General features: G+C 35.2%; 2 protein-coding genes across 7 annotated transcripts in view; both read right to left on the bottom strand.

The window, feature by feature from the left end:
- The window catches only part of GPBP1L1 (GC-rich promoter binding protein 1 like 1), a 46,862-nt gene that overhangs the window by 21,096 nt on the left and 6,922 nt on the right, over nt 1-18,844 (bottom strand). The window contains exons 1-5 of one of the 2 annotated variants that reach the window (XM_072974537.1): nt 2,673-2,811; nt 2,363-2,476; nt 1,659-1,773; nt 819-945; nt 128-414 (exon numbers count right to left, since the gene is read on the bottom strand). In XM_072974537.1, coding sequence (XP_072830638.1) covers nt 128-414; nt 819-945; nt 1,659-1,718 — 474 coding nt within the window. In that variant the 5' untranslated portion in view covers nt 1,719-1,773; nt 2,363-2,476; nt 2,673-2,811. Of the gene's footprint in view, nt 1-127; nt 415-818; nt 946-1,658; nt 1,774-2,362; nt 2,477-2,672; nt 2,812-18,844 lie in introns of those variants that run through there. The other variant, XM_072974538.1, reaches the window with a different exon arrangement.
- Nucleotides 2,953-18,844, bottom strand: part of IPP (intracisternal A particle-promoted polypeptide) — a 56,435-nt gene continuing 40,543 nt past the window's right edge. For all 5 annotated transcript variants that reach the window (XM_072974532.1, XM_072974534.1, XM_072974536.1 and 2 more), the window contains one exon: nt 2,953-3,377. The gene's annotated coding sequence lies outside the window, so the exon portion shown is untranslated. The remainder of the gene's footprint in view (nt 3,378-18,844) is intronic.

Here is an 18,844-nt window from a genome sequence, read left to right as displayed (position 1 = left end):
AACAATAAAAATCTGAACTTAAGGACTCCCTCTTTCAGTATTTTCTGAAATGTTCTCTTTACTAACAGGGTCTTAATTAAGAATTATTTGTTAGGTTTTAACCACACAACTAAACCCTCATACTCACAAAGTCTTCTTCTTCAAACTGTAACTTTTCCACCTTGTCTTCTTTCTTTTCTTCCCTAATCTCTGTAGGTGGCTTTTCCTGAAAGGTACAGCCTTTCCGGGAGTGGAAGCTGCCATTCCAGTGGCGATGGTTCCCTGTGCCACCCCCACTACGCTGGCTCATGCCATCATGACCTCGGGAAGAGCCGTGCCAACCAGACAGGTTCCCTGTGATTCCAGCATATGCTCCCTTAGAGACACTGGAGTCCACAGAGTCATGGCGGAACAGGGAGGGCTGGTGCCAGGAATCTAAAACGATAATGAAAAATAACACATTAGAGACTGTTTGTTTTCTGGAAGTTCAGAAACAACTGGGCCAGATGCTTCCCGATCTAATTTATAGTAATGCCAAAAGCCCTTCAGGGGACCTTTATAATAAAAGATTAAGCCCACAAAAAAAGAAATCACAAGTTACATTTTTCTTTTTACTTTAATGTAATTTCTATATGAGTTCTTCCACTGAATAAATGCCTCAAGAGAACATAAGAATGTTAGACTTGGAAAGCCAGCATAGTTGAGTAATGACTACTGGAGGATCTACGTGAGCATTATGTTTACAAACAATCTTTATTCTAAGATTATGGTCATGTACCTTCAGCCTGGGCTTGCTCTGAGTAGCTTAAATAGAGTCACAGAAGTTGGGCAAAGCTTACCTCCTGTCGTTCGTAGAGGTCCATTGTTAAAAAAGCCATCAGAGGAATTATGTCGACGACGGCTTACTCCAAATCTACCATCTCCTCGGGGTAGGTGTTCGTGTTTTTCAAAGGTGGCTGTAGGTGACTAAGATGATAAAGTATGGAGAAGCAAACAGATAAGTAGATATATATATGTCTCTCTCAGTATCTTGGATTTTGCACCAGGCTTTCAGAAAACAAGTAGTAATGGTGGCAGAAACCCCCATTTTGAACATATGGGCCAGAATTATGGATACCACAGTTCTCTGAGTTAGAAAGGTTACATATTCAATCATTAACTGAGCTAATGGGGAGAAAAGGCAACTACTTCAATTATTTATTTGCATGAGGGGAGAAAAACCCTGTTAATATCCAAAAAGAATAAGCTCTAGAACTTAACTCTTAAAAAGATATTAAGTTAATCTTGCAATAGGAAAAGAAAAGCAAGATGCTTGCTTAAAAAAAATTCATCTTCTTTGGACAAATGTGCATTCATTGCGAAGGCCCTTCTCCCCCCAAACCAAAGTGTTCTGCAGCTAATATAGGAAGTCTTAAGTGTGCCACACAATGAGAAAAGCTTAGCATGTAACGGAAAAAAACCGGACACCTGGAGGTAGTAGGGCACACACTGACATGGACTTCCTAATTATTTATACCCTATTAAAACAAAGACAGTTAACTTTATAAAAACATATTCAAGATCCTCAGGCAAGGCTGAATACACACAAAAAACAACTAAACTGTAAAACAGAGGTCAAAGGCAACATGGGGATGAAAAGAACTGGTATTTGGATAGTCACTAGGAATAGAGAACAGTACCTTAGCTGACTGTGGTGTTGAGAAATTTAGCCAAGCAGGAACAAAGTCATGCTGCGCCATTTAGGTCCAGTGTCTCTTTTCAACAAGGTGAGGCATCCAACCTCATGGCCAGGATCTGAAAATGAGAAAACTTAAATCACTTATTCTTCCAAGGAAACCTGACAGCAATGTGTAAAGGCATCTGTGATTACTTTAAGGGTCCCCTTTTTACAGAAAGACCTGCTCTCTGAGCCTTTCTAGACTATTCATTAGGCCCCATACCTCAAAGTTCTAAATAAAAGCAACAGTCTGTGAATATATGACCATGAAAAACAAATAAACAGAAGGATGGAACACAGATCGGGAAGGTTATATGAAAGCAGCTAATGAATTCTTCTGTTACAGCAGAAGAACCTGAAGAATAAACAACTACTTAAAACTACAAATACTAATGATAAGAGATTAATCTGCTTCAGGTACTCAGGTAACTTTAGGCAAAAGCAATAGAAAACATCTCCCTAGAGAAGGAAGATACAACCTCTCAAGAGTTTTTCTATTCAGTTCATATTAATTTCTTCAAACTAGCATCAGTTTCCCTGAGAGACCCACTGGCATCTCCAAATCACCCTACTGATAGCCTCCAGAATACATCAGAAAGCAGCAGATATTTTTCATAATACATACACACACACAGTGCTCTCCCACAGTAGACACAGAATACTTACCCCAGAGTGTAACCTCTGTGGTCCTGTTTCCTGAACTCCTTGAGTCTGCCAGCTGGATTTCCCACGAGGTTTTCTTGTTAAAAGGGTACTTGATTAGGCTGGCCAGCAGCACGCCTTTTGATGAAGCACAAAGAAGCCAGGCTCTGTGTGGATTACTCTCTCAATCCCTTTAACTGCTCATCTTAAACTATCTAGCTCCTGACACGTTTCCAAAAGGGGGAAGGGGAAAGGGGAAGGGGGAGGGGAATATAAAAAGTATTTGTTACATTTAAAAAATGGGGGAAGGGGAAAGAGCTATATCAATGTTCACCTCATTCAACTTCCTTGAGTGATGGCACTATGACGTTGCTTAAATAGATAATATGTGGACATTTGCACAGTGAGTGCAAACACTGTTCATAACAAGGTCATAGCTCAGAAAGACAGGTGGACATCTGTGTGGGCAAATAATGTCATCAAAGTGATAGATCAAAAATAAAACACTGAAGAGCTATAAAAGATCTTCTGAGCAGTCAACTCCCGTAGCAAAACATCCACGTTACAAAGCCCTTAATTTACAAATCTCATTATTTTTACACAGCTGCTAAAAATATTGTGCACATATGTATTTATATTTGTCTTATCCTTCAAAATCTAATCACATAAGAAACCTTAAAAAAAAAACAGACAGGAATTTGATACGCTTTTCCCTCCAAATAGCAGCTTTCAAGCCAAATTTCTTGGTATAAAGCTCCCAAATGTATTTTCTATTTCTTTGGTCTTCAAAATTTATAAATTCACAGCAGAATTAAAACAAGTAGAAAGACAGGGCTTAAGAAACAGTCAAGGAGAAAGTTCCAAAGTGAGGTTTTCTTCTCTTCAGTTTTTTGTATTTCACTTGTTCTGCTCCTTCCCGAAGATAAGATGAGTTAATGGAAGGTAATAAGACTCTTCTGCTTTCGTAGAGAAGTCACTTATTATTTTGGATCCACTCCCATCATTATCCAATCATTTAAAAGGCCACTGGAATCTATTACTATAAATGAAAAAACAAAACAACTGTATCACAAGAGGCAAAACCATTATTTAATACAGTTGCTAAAATAAGACATGGTCAAATGTTCAACTAAATAAAGGTCTGAGTCAAAACTCTTGCTGCATGGAAGCCCTCAATGTACTTTGGCCTTGCCCCTTTGCCATGTTGTCCTCCTCATTCCACTTCAGGCTCCCACACTCTGCATTGGTCTGCCCTAGTACTGAGACACTGTTACAACCTTGATATGGTTAGCAAAGATTCCGTGCAAGGGAGGAGGTGAAAAATGGAGACTGGTTACATACTGGGATCTGATCAAAAAGTAAAAAATATTAAGGAAAAATGGGAGTCAGATTTCTTACCATGAGAGAAATGAGATAACGATAAAGAAAATTTCAAAATACTTACACAGAATGACAAAAAACACTATGAATAAATTTGCACTACGAATAAATTTGCTAGAGCAGTACTTAATGGACAATAAACTTTATAAACTAAAAAAAAACAAACCAGGACTAAATCCAAACTGACCTAATAAGCATTTTTATCACAGTAGGAAAAGAGTAATTAAGCAAACCTAAAGATACAGAAAGGACAGAAGCAAAAAAAGTTCAGAAAAAATAAAGATAATGAAAAGAAAAAAAAAAATTGAGGGTGTTACAGCTCAGTGGTTAGAGCACATGCTTAGCGCATGAGATCCTGGGTTCAATCCCCAGTATCTCAGTTAAAAAGCAACTTAATAAATAAACCTATTTACCCCCTTGAAAACAAACCACACAAACAAAATAAATACAATATATATTTAAAAAATGTTAAGTAGGATTTTTTAATTGATGTATTATCAGTTTACAATGTTAATTTTTGTTGTACAGCAAAGTGATTCAGTTACATACATATTCCTTTTCATATTCTTTTTCATTATAGGCTATTACAAGATACTGAATACAGTTCCCTGTGCTATACAGTAGGACTCTACTGTTTATCTATATTATACACAGTAGTCAGTATCTGCAAATCCTGAGCTCTCAATTTATTCCTCCACCCCCTTTCCCCCCACTGGTAACCATAAGTTTGTTTTCTATGGCTGTGAGTCTGTTTGTTTTGTAAATAAGTTCATTCGTGTCATTTTTTTACATTCCATTTTATCAAATGGTATTTTCCTTTCTCTCTGTGGTAAAGCTGCTTGGGGAAAAAATACAAATAAAATAGCACGAAAAGAAAAAATAAACACAACATATTAAGAAATGTTATGAGCAAAACATTATGATCAATCATATGCTAATATATGAAAATAGTAAACTAGATACATTTCTATGAATTGGCAAAAGCGGCACAATAGAAAACTTGAATAGACCTGTATATATTATTATATATACCACAGACACTTAAATATGAGTCAGAAAGTCCCCCCTTCCAAAAGGGTACCAGGTGAAAAAGAAAAGCTGAATCAGCTTGTAATTTGGTCTCTCGGGCAGCAAAGAGGTGGCCTCATCAGTGAGCTGGGACAGGATGGGTTGGTTAGCACCCTGGTCCAGGTCTGAAGTTAGAGGCCAGCCTGCACAAATAATAGCTAGTTCAAGGATAATCCCTTGATAATGGTTCTGTGGTCCAGTCTAGAGATTTTTAAAAATTAATACTAATTCCAAGACACACACTGGGAAGACCAGCATTTAATATCAACACATTAAAAGAAGTCAATTCATAAAAATAAGAATAAAATAAGCAGGACTTCATAACTCATGAAATATGGGGGATAAGGAAAAAATATAAGCTCATACTCTGATTTCTAGCTTGTGTAACTAGATAGATGCTCATCACATTACTCACTGATACAGGGAGTAAATCCTGACTGGCATCGTTCCTTTAGCGTAATTGAGGGTTGTTTTTATACAGGTCTACACCTGCAACACCTAGTATATGATGACAGTGCCCCTGTAATAAGTTCTTACGGAAAAAATCAATTAAATCAAGCTTTCTTCTAGAAAAGACATAATTAACTGTTTGTTGCATACTTTTTGTTGTAAGAATTCTGCTTTAAACCACAGAGAATCTGAAATTCAAGGTAGGGAGATGAATCACCCATCAGGTTATAAAACTGTCAGACACGAAGGAAAATACCTCAAATCAAAAACAAACAGTTCCCCCTTACAAACCCCACTAGGCACTTCCAGTTGACCTGCATCATTTTTTCAGTCACCATTTAATCCCACATTTCTCTAGCATAGTCCCAGCTGAGGCAGTGATTGCAGAGGGAATATTATCTGGCAGTGCTTTGCTACTAGTATCAAAGTTCTAAAGCTGTATTATATCCCATAACCACTTATCAACCACGCCCAATATACTAGAATGTCAAGCTATGTAAGAGTGTCTGTGTATATATGTGCAGGGTATGTGGTGGGGAGATGAATGACAAATGGGAAATGAAGAAAGAGGAAAGATATAGGAAAAAGAAATTCCTATTCTAGAAGCAAAAGACTAAAGTGAAACATGGCAAAGTGCCAACAACTGGCCAAAACAAGTCAATAATGGTTTACTAGAATGGTGGAACTATAAGCATTTTGTTTTATCTTCTTAGTCAAATGCTTTTGTAATGAAACTGTTTTGCTCTATGAATTTTTGTAACTTTTAATAAAATTTTATAAAGTTCTTTGATGATGTCTTTGGGGCCATGGTTATTTTTATAAAGTGACTAATTTGAGGGGGGCTTTTGCTTAACTATTGAGAAATTTTGAGCTCAAAACTCTTTTAGAACTTTAAAGAGAAACACTGCAAGACTAGATAGGGGAGGGGAGGGAATCAATATTTTTAAAATGTTAAATACAAGATGTCTAGTATGTGATCTGGAGCTCAGAGAAGTCTGTTCTGGAGATAAAATTTTGGGAACTGTTAGTGTTTGGTAGATGGTGCTTAAAATCAGAAGAAGAGACGAGATCTAACGAGACTATAAAGATTTATACAAGAGTTTCCAAGTCTTGTCTATTCTATTCCGTTTCTATTTGCCACTCCAAGTTCCAATTACTCTCCAATAAAAAATATGGTTTCATAGGCACTACTTACTAGTCTCTTCTACCCTTTGCCTCAGTCTTTACTCTTGGCTGCAGATCTTTTTTCTTAAGTTCAAATTCAAATGGTATCACTACCCTGCTCACGTTTTCTGGCTTTCTACCAAGCACAGAATAGGATTTAAGTTCCTTGGTCTGATAGTCAAAAAATAAGCCTTTCCCCACAAGTAACCTCCCTCCCTGAAATCCTCAAGGTACTTTAATTGTGCCTTCTAGTGCACTTGACACTTGCTACTTCCAGGGTAGTTATAAATGTTGATCCTAACTTCCAGCAGACCAAAAACTTACTGCTTCTAGAATCCTGCTTTGCCCTTCTTTGAAACTCACATAGCATCTAGCATGGTGCCTTGCATGTAGTAAGGATTAAAAGGTTTAATGAACTAATTTTTACAAATTATAATAAAGTAAGGATGCAGAAAACTTGGAACTCTTATACATTGCTGGCAGAAATGTAAAATGGTGCAACTGCTACAGAAAAAAGCTGGTGGTTCCTCAAAAAGTTAAACAGAGTTAGCATATGACCTAACATTACTATGCCAAAGTATGCAGCCAAGAGAAATGAAAACACCATGTCCACACAAAAACTTGTAAGTGAGTGTTCACTGCAGCTTTATTCACAACAGCCACAAGTAGAAGCAACCCAAATGCCCATCAACAGATGAATAGATATGCAAAATGTGGTGAGAATATTATTCAGCTATGAAAAGGAATGAAGTGCCGATACATGCTACAAGGATGAACCTTGAAAATATTATGCCAAATATGCAAAACACATATTACATGATACTATTTAAATGAAATATCCAATCCACTGGGACAAAGAACAGGTTAGTGGTTACCAGTGGTTGGGGGAGGGAATGTGACTGCTTAACACATTTGAGGTTTATGTTTGGGATAATGAAAAAGTTCTGGAACTTGACAGTGATGATGGTTGCAAAACACTGTGAATGAACTTAATGCCACCAAACTGTACATTTTAAAATGATTAAAATGGTAAATCTTTTGTGTATTTTGGCACAGTTTAAAAAAGTATAATAAAGTAGTTGTTAAACTAATAGAAATGGTCAATATTAAATATAAACAATGCTTTATACTGAACATTCTTTTCCAGGTTTTATCTAAGTGTTTTGATCTCTCCATGCAACACGCATAACAGAACTGCCTATTTGAATACTTGATACAGTCATTCATTTAGAAACATTTGTTGAATATTTTAGCTTTTCAAATCCTATGACTTACTGGCTATTTCATGTATGCCTGGCAATCTACAAGATACTTCACAATATGACCTAATTTTATACTTAACAATTAAGCGGCTAGAAGAGGATGTCCCTGCCAAGGGCCTTATCTCAATCTCCTCTACTTTAGGCTCCCATTACCACTTCACTTCACCTGTGTGTTCTTGATCTCAGTAACTCATTTTCTCTACAGTCCAATACAGCCATCAGTCCTGGTAACTTCAACCTCTATCTACACTGGTTTCATTCAGTTAACAAAAAAACTGACACCCACATCTCCCCCAACTTTAAACAAAACCCATTCCTGAAGTCTGAATTTCCCTCTAGGTATTTATGTTCATTTCCCTTCAGTCTTAACAAAACTTCTATAGAGAGCATTGTACTCTTAGTATCTTCATTTTCTCACTCCCCCACTTATTCCTCAGTTCACAGCAAATTTAATTTCCCCCATAACTCTAATGGATATTTATCTGTCCTTTTAATTCTAAAATTTGATGGGTAGCTCCATTTCTTTACTACTAAAATGAAAACTGTGCTACTTCCCATGTTGCTTTGAAGATTAACAAACCAACAAATATAAAAATGAGCATATTACTTTTTAATTGATTCTTAATCAAAGGATGGGTGAAACTAAATACAAAGCCAGTTGAGTTACTTAGTCCTATTCTGGAAGAAGTCTTAATTAAAACACTGACTTATGCAACTCCTAATATACATCTTATCCTTCCCGCCTTTCTCCCTATGATGCCAGGTTAGCCCCCCCCATTTCAAAGATTAACAACAAGAAAAAACTGAAGCAGCCTCTAAAATGTTAAGGGACTTACCCCCAAGGTAACACATCTAATAAGCAGCTAGGTCATGCCTGGAACACAAGTCTTCTAACTTCACTGCTTTCTGAATTACACTGTGGTTGTTCCTCTCCAGTCATGAAATGATTCCAACAGAAAAACAAATTCCTTAAAGTCTTATAGAACAAGCATACTGAATAGGGAAGTTAAATATATGTGTGTGTGTGTACATATATTTTTTTGGTCTTTCTTTCTATATTTCTCTCATCATTCGTTTATTTGTGTTAGCTGAGACTAGTTTCCAGGCAAAACTGAAAAACTTGAAAAATTAAACCTTTTTATGATAAAAAAAAGCACATAATAAAATGTGGCTGGTAAGAACATGGTTCCCAATCTTAAAATTACAATCTCATGTCCTTAGCCGTAACAATACTTTAAAGAACATGATCCATAAACCCAACTCCATCATACGGAAAAATAATTCAAAACACATACTGCTGAGCCATTAAGCGCCAAGAACGTGCCATATCCACAGCTAGTCTAGGAAAAGGAAAGCAAAGAAGCCAGAAGAGGTTATTTTTGCAAAAGGTTATCAGGCTTAACCCAAGTGATCTTGCCTAAAACGGTAAGTGGAATTTGAAAGGAACTTTCCTGCCTTCCACTTTTGTATGCTCACTTCTCTGAAACTGGTCTGCGTAAGAAGGCACCTGTGGTCAAGACATCATGTTGGTTCTTTCCCATCCTCTTTCCCAGGGATGGTTCACAAGTACTCTTCTCCTTCTCACCCTTCTTACTATGGTGTGCTACCCCAAGAGTATTTTTTTTTTAATGAAGTCTTTTGATTCATGTTGGAGTGTTCCTCTTGTAGAGACAGGGGTGATGACAATTTTTGTTTAATGACCTCACTTCCTGGTCCCCTTACTAATATCAAAGAATGTTTCTGAGAGCAAGTATGATGAGAGCACAAAGGTTGTGGGTCAGGTATAGAGCATTATTACATTTAGGTGACAGAATTGTAGCAATGCTCCTGGTGAAGCATTTTGGGAAATGCCAATCCACTGTGAAGCTCAGAGAGGACTCAATCAGTCGTGCCTAAGACTGTGTCCTACCTGCACTAAGAATATGTGCCAGTTACATGCGTGGCATGATTCCAAGTTACTGAGGGTAAAAAGATCCTCAAAATTTACTTCCAAGAGATCAACATTACATCTCTGAATAAAAGGAACATATTATAAAGTTTGAAAATATGAAAAGGGAACATATTAAACACGTTGGGGATTTACATTTTCTTGAATAGTTATTCAAGACATAAAGAAACGTTTTAAAGAACTTTTGTTGAAAGATTTGATACCATAAATCTATATTCATTTTTACTTTAGTGAAAATCTTTGGTTCACTGTCATATATCAAGTATTTCACTGAACATTTACTCATTCCTTCCATATAATCATTTGACTAATTTTAAGACTCTTTGTGAGTTCTACTACTTTAAAAAGTTCCCAGCAAATGCAGTTTGGTGCAGCCACTATGGAAAACTGTGGAGATTCCTCAAAAGACTAGGAATAGACTTACCGTATGACCCAGGAATTCCACTCCTGGGCTTATATTCAGAAGGAACCCTACTTCAGGATGACACCTGCACCCCAATGTTCATAGCAGCACTATTTACAATAGCCAAAACATGGAAACAGCCTAAATGTCCATTAACAGGTGACTGGATAAAGAAGATGCGGTATATTTATACAATGGAATACTACTCAGCCATAAAAACAGACAACATAATGCCATTTGCAGCAACATGGATGCTCCTGGAGAATGTCATTCTAAGTGAAGTAAGCCAGAAAGAGAAAGAAAAATACCATATGAGATCGCTCATATGTGGAATCTAAAAAACAAACAAAAACAAAGCGTAAATACAGGACAGAAATAGACTCACAGACAGAGAATACAGACTTGTGGTTGCCAGAGGGGCAGAGGGTGGGAAGGGATAGACTGGGATTTCAAAATTGTAGAATAGATAAACAAGATTATACTGTATAGCACAGGGAAATATACACAAAGCGTTATGGTAGCTCACAGAGAAAAAAATGTGACAATGAGTGTGTTTATGTCCACGTATGACTGAAAAATTGTGCTGAACACTGGAATTTGACACAACATTGTAAAACGATTATAAATCAATAAAAAATTTAAAAAATAATAAATAAAAATAAAAAGTTCCCAGCAATATAAATTGCATCCTTAAAAACGGAACACTTATCTATGTATTAGGTGAGACAAATGTTCCTGAAATGCAATCTAGGATGTAATGCTCTACAACTAGACTTCAGTAAAAAAGTAATAATAACTTAAGGGAAAAGGTACACCAGAAATTAACACAACATTGTAAACTAACTATACTTCAAAAAAAGAAAATAATAATATAGGATATAATGCCCTAAACTTGTAAACAGCAAAAAAATTAATTCAAGTAATTTCTCCCTCTCAGATGTTGACATACCATTTTAATTCTGTCAAAAGCATAACTATAAGCATGCCTTCAACCATGAAATGAGATTTCTATTCTATCTATACTATATACAATAATTCAAGTTACCTCTATAATGCCACTATTTGGCTCCAATGTTTTTTTGATTACCTATGGGAAAACCCAAAATATGCAATGTCTAATTTTTAACCAATCTTGCTTAATTTTGGTTCCATAAACAAGGTGTTTAATTAAATACAAGAGTAATAAATATAATTTAGTCACTTGATAAGCCTTCTTTGATAAGGGCTTTTGGGTATATCCTCTAGAAACTGAGAAATCTAATGACTGTAACATCATTTCATAGATCAGGTAGTTTACGATCTGTGTACACCACAGAATTAAAAACGGGTATATAACCTAGTTCTCATAAGTTTTGATGACGGACTGCTTATTAATTTTTTGGTAAGTAACTCTCAAAGGATTCAAAGAACTGAGTGGCACTGATTTACAAACCATATATAACATTCTTAGAACTTATATCATAAAAGGTGAAAAAATAGAAAGTGATCTGTTACTGAACTGTTTTCATTCTAAGTAAGTAACATTTTCCTATAGCACTGATCACCTGTATCATTTGTTTTTGTCTCCCACTGAACCAAAGCACAAAGAGCACTGGTCTAGCACAGTAGGTACTCAATAAATATTTGCTGAATGAGTAAATACATCAATGAAGGAACTGCTAACAGGTAGTACATCTTCAGTTTCACAAGGTAATTCTATAGTGCTTTCCAATCAGGTCACAGTTAATACCACCAGCAGTGGCTATTTTAAGAGTTCCATTTGCTCCACACCCTCACCAAGCCAGGTATCTGTTGGTGGTTATAAAATGACCTACTGCAGTCTTTGTATCTTTTAATCTATTTACCATCTCTTTGTGTTTCCTTTTTTTGTAAAATATCTATTCTCATCTTTTTACTATTCTTTTGGTCTCTGATCTTTCTTTTATTTGAAGTAAGAAAATAAAATAGACCCCAATCCTCTGATTGCAGGTGTTGCAAATATCTTTTCCAACTTCACTGGGTTGTCTTGTGATGAACACAAGTTCTCATCTTAAATGTAATCAAAGCTGTTATCATTTCCTCTATGGCTTATATTTTTGCATCTAATGTATAGAAGCCTTTCTTCTCTAAGGTTCAAAGAATTTACATATGTTATCTTCTTAGTTTTATCATTTTGCCTTTCATATTTAAGGCATCAATCAGTTGGAGCTGATATGTACTTGGTATGAGGTCCAGGTTCAATTTCATTCTTTACTATGTGAGCAACTAATTGTCCTGAAACCATTCTTTCTCCACTGGTTTATAAAGCTAGCTCAATTATAAAATTGTTTCTATATATGTATGGGTCTGTTTCCAAACTTCTATTCCATCGGTCTATTTATCTATTCCTACACTACAACCATGTGTGTCTTAACTATTAATGGCTTTATAATATCTTGATATATATAGTACAGCAAAGCCTCTCCAAAAACATACAGTTTATTGAAGGCCTTGGCTATTTTGGCACTCTGCTCTTTCATATCAATTTTAAAACAAGTATGTCAAATTGGGGGTAGGAGACAGTTATGACACTTCTTGGAATGGCAATGAATCAATCTAAATCAGTATGTGAGAACCAACGTTTTTATGATATACCTTCTAAATCATGAGCATGGTCACTATCTTATTTATGTATTCTTTAACATCCTTAAATAAAGTTTTAAAATTTTCTCCCAAAAGATCTTATATATCTTTTTTAAAGACTTATTTCTAAATACTTTATATTTTTATGCTATTGTTATTTCCTTTAAATGGTAATACAGTTTACTACTGGTATAAATTGTATCAAGCCATTTTGCTAAATTCTAGTAATTCTACTACACTGTAGATTCCACAAATAATGACAAAGAAACTCTTTTTGAACATGTTAACTTTTCAGTGCCTATCAGACATCTAAGTGGAGATATAAAGTAGGCAGCTAGATATGAATCTACAGTAGAGGTATAGACTGGAAATAGAAATTTCAATTAAATCCATGGACGTAGATGAGTTTACCAAAGAAGTGAATGTAGACAGAGGAATTTTGGTATACTAGAAAACCAGGACAGCATGGGAACTCAGAAGATAAGCAGAAATGTACTTCAAGAAAGTAGGAATGACCAACTATATCAAAAGCCATCAAATGAGATGGAAGACTGAGAACTGACCATTGAATTTAGCAACATGGAAGTTATCAGTGACCTTGTTGGATGGGGACAGTAATGAAAGCCTGATTGGAGAGGGTGTAAAGGCAAGAAATTGTAGATTGCATGTAGAGACATTTCTTTTGAGGAGTGTTGCTGTAGAACCAGGAAATGGGATAGTGGCTAGAAGATGCGTGGTTAAAAGAAGTGTTTTTGGTACATTGATGGGACTGAACCAGTAAAGAAAAACCAGATGCAACTGATGATGCAGAAACTTGCTAAAACAATGTCCTTGAGTAGGTGAAGAGCAGTGAGATCTGATGCAACAGCAGAGATCAGCCTTCAGTAGGTCTGCACATATTTCATTTATGACACAGCTGGGAAGGCTGAGTACCTGAGTATTACTGCAATGAGAGTTTAAAATGTCTATCCCAACTGCTTCCATCCTCTCAATCAAGTAGAAGACCTTCAGCTAAAACTGAGGATGGGTAGGAGGAGGAAGGGAGGGAGTTACAGGTTTGAGAAGTTAGGGTATGAAATGGGAGCTGCAGAGTGAACAATCTAAGGAGATGGAGTAGTTTCCCAGTACAAAAAGGGTCTATACCTGTAAGCTATCATGAATTTAAAGTGAGACTAGTTCACAGAGTTCTGTAGTTTAAATTACCCAGTCCATCATTATTACTCCCTCAACTCTGGCTCTTCTCTCCATGACCTGTACCCAACTCCCAAACTCCAATCTCAGTCAAATCCAACTAACTTTTACTTAGGCTGTTCATTATCCATGTAACTGACTGTGGGTCACATAAAACCATACTTTTGAACATTTTTGTTCTCCACAAGAACCCTGACCAATACACTTCCAAAGTTCAGTAACTTATGAATTACCACCTACAACGGCTTACATTGTTTATGTTTCTGGACCAATCCCATATTAAAATTCTACTGGTTTCCATGACATTACATCATTAGACCAGAAGTTTTCAGGCTTGTATTACACAAACTATAAAATCTCAAAATATGTTTCAAGGGCTGATACAGGTTAGCAATTTTATTTGAATTAGTAGAATACTGAAAAAAAAATCCTATTACTATCATTTCTTAAAAGAAGAGGCAATAATGCCATAAAAGACAAATCTCAGGGGAAAGGACAACTCACCTTAGGGAGTGAGGGAAGTTGGCATCCTTACACTAATAATATTCACAAAGGGCTGGTGAAATCCTTTGTCGGAGAGCAGCATGAGTGGCAACCATTGCACCAAGAGATCCTAGTCTTCTCCCTCCACTGTGATTACTTCTTTTCTCTTTTCCTTTTGCTCTGTAAATATAATGGCTACCTACAAGCTTTGATCAAGCACTTTTCTAATTTCTCTGGAATCTCTTCACTATTTCATTCATTTTCAAGTCTTCAGTTGTCACCTCTAATTGAGTGACTTAAATTAATTCCTACTTCAGGAAGCATTATATCACGCACATACCTATACTCAAGCATTCATCACAATGCACTATATTTACCTGTTTATGTATTTATTTCCCTATGCTTGGTAGGGATTAATAACAAATGGGATAATCTCTTAGTACAGACAGGATGACCATTAAATAGTAATTTCTTTTTAAAGAGATGCTGACAACTCCATCAATTTAGCATCTCCTTTATCTGTTCTTAAGAGCTCTTCTTAAACATTCCTTATTCCTTAAACTGCAGAGTCTAAGACTATTAACTTTGTATATCTTCAGATATACACTGGCCCTAATGTTTTCTTTCCAAATCTCATGATTAGGTTTAAATGTTTACCATTTTCACTTCCTCTAAAGGACCGAGGAACTCTACAGTAGTCTATACTCATTTTCTAACTGTGTATCAGTTTTCCCCCCAAGTCCTCAATAAGGAGAACTCCAGGGTTCTGGTACCTTGCTTAATTTATTTTTAATCCTCATGTTGATACTTCATCACAGGAAAGAGCCCAAAGTCATACTCTACCCTGGTATTAATTTTTCATTTCAGAGGAAACAAATTTCTATCTAAGAACTTCTAAAGGACATGAAATATGAGCATGTCTTTCAATGAACCAAGGGGGATATAATTTACCTTTAAGATTTTTTCCATTATAACATCTGTCTGTTAAGAAAATACTTAACAGCATGGTTATTAATATCAATAAGTGAAGTTTGCTATTATATAACTGGGACCCAATAAACAAAAAAAATTTATTTTTAGTACAAACTCAATGACAACAAAGTTATTTCTGTCAAAAAATATAGCTGGATATTTAACATATTACCCTGCCCATAAGAGATATGCACGTGATAATGAAGTGTTCTGAAGTATTATAAATAAAGCACTACTTAAAATATTACCCTGAACTACTCATAAATTCATACTTTTAAAACCTGAGTCAAATCATGAGATAATATTTCATACCTACCAAATGGCAAAAATAAATCCTAAACTATCAAGTGTTGATAAAAATATAAAGCAACAAGAAATTCTCATATATTGCTGGTGGGAGTGTAAAACCACAAAACCACTTTGGAAAACACTTCAAAAAATACAAAGTTGAAGTGAAACCTCTATGACCCACCAACCTTTATCACACATGAAGATAAGACAAAATATATAAGAATGTTTGCTACAGAACTGCATATAGTAGGCAAAAGAACTAAATTACCTAAATGTCCACCAATAGAATGACTAAATTATGGTATATCTGCACAATGCTATATAGCAGGAAATGATTACATGAGATACATGTAAGCAAAATGAATGACTCTCACAAAGCAGAATTTAAAAATAGTAGAAGTTAAAAACTATATGATACTACATAAAGTTTTAAAAATGAATAACACTATCAATTTTGGGATATAGTCATATAAAGCAAAATCATTTTAAAATGCAAGAGAATTATCAATACCAAATTCTGAATGAAAGACTCAAGGCTATGCAATCAAAGAGAAATACATAAAGGGGTTGAATTCTGCATACTGGCGTAAGTATAGACATAGAGACCAATGGAGCGGAACCAAGAAATAAATGTAAGAACGGTCAACTGATTTTCAAGAAGAAATCCAAAATACATCAGTGGGGGGGGTGTATAGCTCAAGTGGTAGTACAAGGTCCTGGGTTCAATTCCCAGGACCTCCATTAAAAACAAATAAATAAACCTAATTCCTCACCCCCAACCAAAAAAAGAAACAATTTAAACAAGTTTATACTGTATAGCACAGGGAACTACATTCAATATCTTATAGTAACAAATGGTAAAAAGAATATGAAAATGAATGTATGTATGTTCCTATACAACTGAAGTATTGTGCTGTACACCAGAAATTGACACAACATTGTAAACTGACTATACTTCAAAAAAATATATATATATATAAAAAGATGTATCAATGGGGAAAAATTTTCTTTTTAAAACATGGTGCCATGACAAGTGAATGTCCACTGGTAAAAAAATTTTTTTTGAATGTGGACTCATATCTTACACCATATACAAAAATTAACTCCAAGTGGATCAAAGGCCTGAGCATAATAAAAGTAAACACAGGAGTAAATCATGATCTTAGGTTAGGTGAATGATGTATTGGACTTCATCAAAATTAAAAATGTGCTTCAAAAGACACCATCAAGAAAAGTGAAAGGACAACCCAGACTGAGAGAAAAGATTTATATATTATATATCTGATAAGGGAAATTGTATTTAAAATAAATGAAATCAAAATAAGATATCACCTCATATCTGTTAGAATGGCTACCATCAACAGGACAAGAAATAAGTATTGGCAAGGATGTAGAGAAAAGGGAATGTGCACTGTTGTGCACTGTTGATAGGAATGTAAACTGGAGCAGCCACTATGGAAAACAGTATGGAGGTTCCTCAAAGAATTAAAAATAGAATTACCATATGATCCAGCAATTCCACTTCTGGGTTTTTATCCAAAGGAAATGGAAAACTTGAAAAGATATATGTACTCCCATATTCATTGCAGCATTATTACAATAGACAAGATATAGAAACAACCTAAGTGTCCATCTATATATAAATGGATAAATAAAATGTGGTGTGTGTGTATACACATACATACATAGACATACACAATGGAATATTCAGCCATAAGAAAGAATGAAATTTTGCCATTTGCAGTAATACAGATGGACCTTGGGGTAATATGCTAAATGAAATAAGACAGAGACAAGTTCCGTATGAACTCACTTAAATGTGGAATCTAAAAAAACCCACCAAGGTCATATACAGAGAACAGACTGGTGACTTGCCAGAGGTGGGATGGGTGAAATCTGTCAAAAGCCATAAACTTCCAATTATAAAATTAATAAGACATGGGAATGTAATGTACAGCATGGTGACTATAGTAAATTATACTGTATTGTATATTTGAGAGTTGCTAATAGAGTAGATCTTAAAAGTTCTCATCACAAAAAAAAATCTAACTACACGGTGAGAGGTTTTAACTAAACTTACTGTGGTGATTATCTTGCAATATATATTATAACTATCAAGACACTATCTTATACAACTGAAAGTAGTAAGTTGTGTGTTGATTACATCTGGATTTTAAAAAAGTACTTGTACAATTCAACAAAAAGACAAATAATCCAATTAAAAAGTGGGCAAATGATCTGAAAAGACACTTCTCAAGACACACAACTGACCAATAAGCACAGAGAAGATGCTTAACATCATTAGTTATGAGGGAAATGCAAATCAAAATATTCACTAGGATGGCTATAACCAAAGACAGACAATAACAGGTATTGCTGAGGATATGGAGAAAAATGAAACCATCATATACAGTATGGTGTATAGTATAATGGTGCAGCCACTTTGGAAAACAGTTTCTTAAAGTTAAACAGAGTTACTATATAATCCAGCAATTCCACTCCTAGAATGATGCAAGAAAGACAAACATATTTGCACACAAAAATGTGGACATGAGTGTTCATAGCAGGATTATTCATAATAGCTGAAAAGGCAACAACCCAAATGCCCATCAACTGATGAAAGGAAAAACAAAATGTGATATATACATACAACAGAATATTATATGGCAACAAAAATGAATGAAATATTGATACTACTATACCTATGAACATTAAAGACATTATGCCAAGTGACTGGAAGCCAGACAAAAAAAGACCACATACTGTATTTATATGTAATGTCCACAGTAGGCAAATCCAGAGACAGAAAGTAGATTAGTGGCTGCCGAGGGCTGAGGAGATGAGTACTAATGGTTTATGGGATCTCTTTTTGGGGTGATGAAAATGTCCTAAAATTAGATAGTGGCAATGGTTGTACAACTCTGTGAAAATACTTAAAAAAAAATCATTAAAACTGTACATTTAAAGCAGGTAAGTTTTACGTTATGTAAATTACCTAAATAAAGCTGTGTTTTAAAAAAATACCAACGATTGGTAAGCGACCAACATCACACAAATTAGTTTATTGCTGAAAGGGGGAAGACATACTGTTTAACATACAGATTGGGCTATCATCATTTTAATTCAAGGATCAATCTTAGCATTACTAAAATAGGTCAACCTATTAGTAGGTATTATGTGTTTTATGATACGATGCAAAATGAGATAGAGCTATGATATATTCTAGCCAAAATGTTTAGATGTATATCCATCAAGTTTTCTGCTGTGAACTTTCAGAGAAAAATACATGAATG

This window comes from Vicugna pacos, chromosome 13 (genome assembly GCF_048564905.1).
Source record: "Vicugna pacos chromosome 13, VicPac4, whole genome shotgun sequence".
Classification (NCBI taxonomy): domain Eukaryota; kingdom Metazoa; phylum Chordata; class Mammalia; order Artiodactyla; family Camelidae; genus Vicugna; species Vicugna pacos.
Note: the sequence above shows the minus strand (reverse complement) of the source record. Positions and strands in the feature narration are given on the sequence as shown.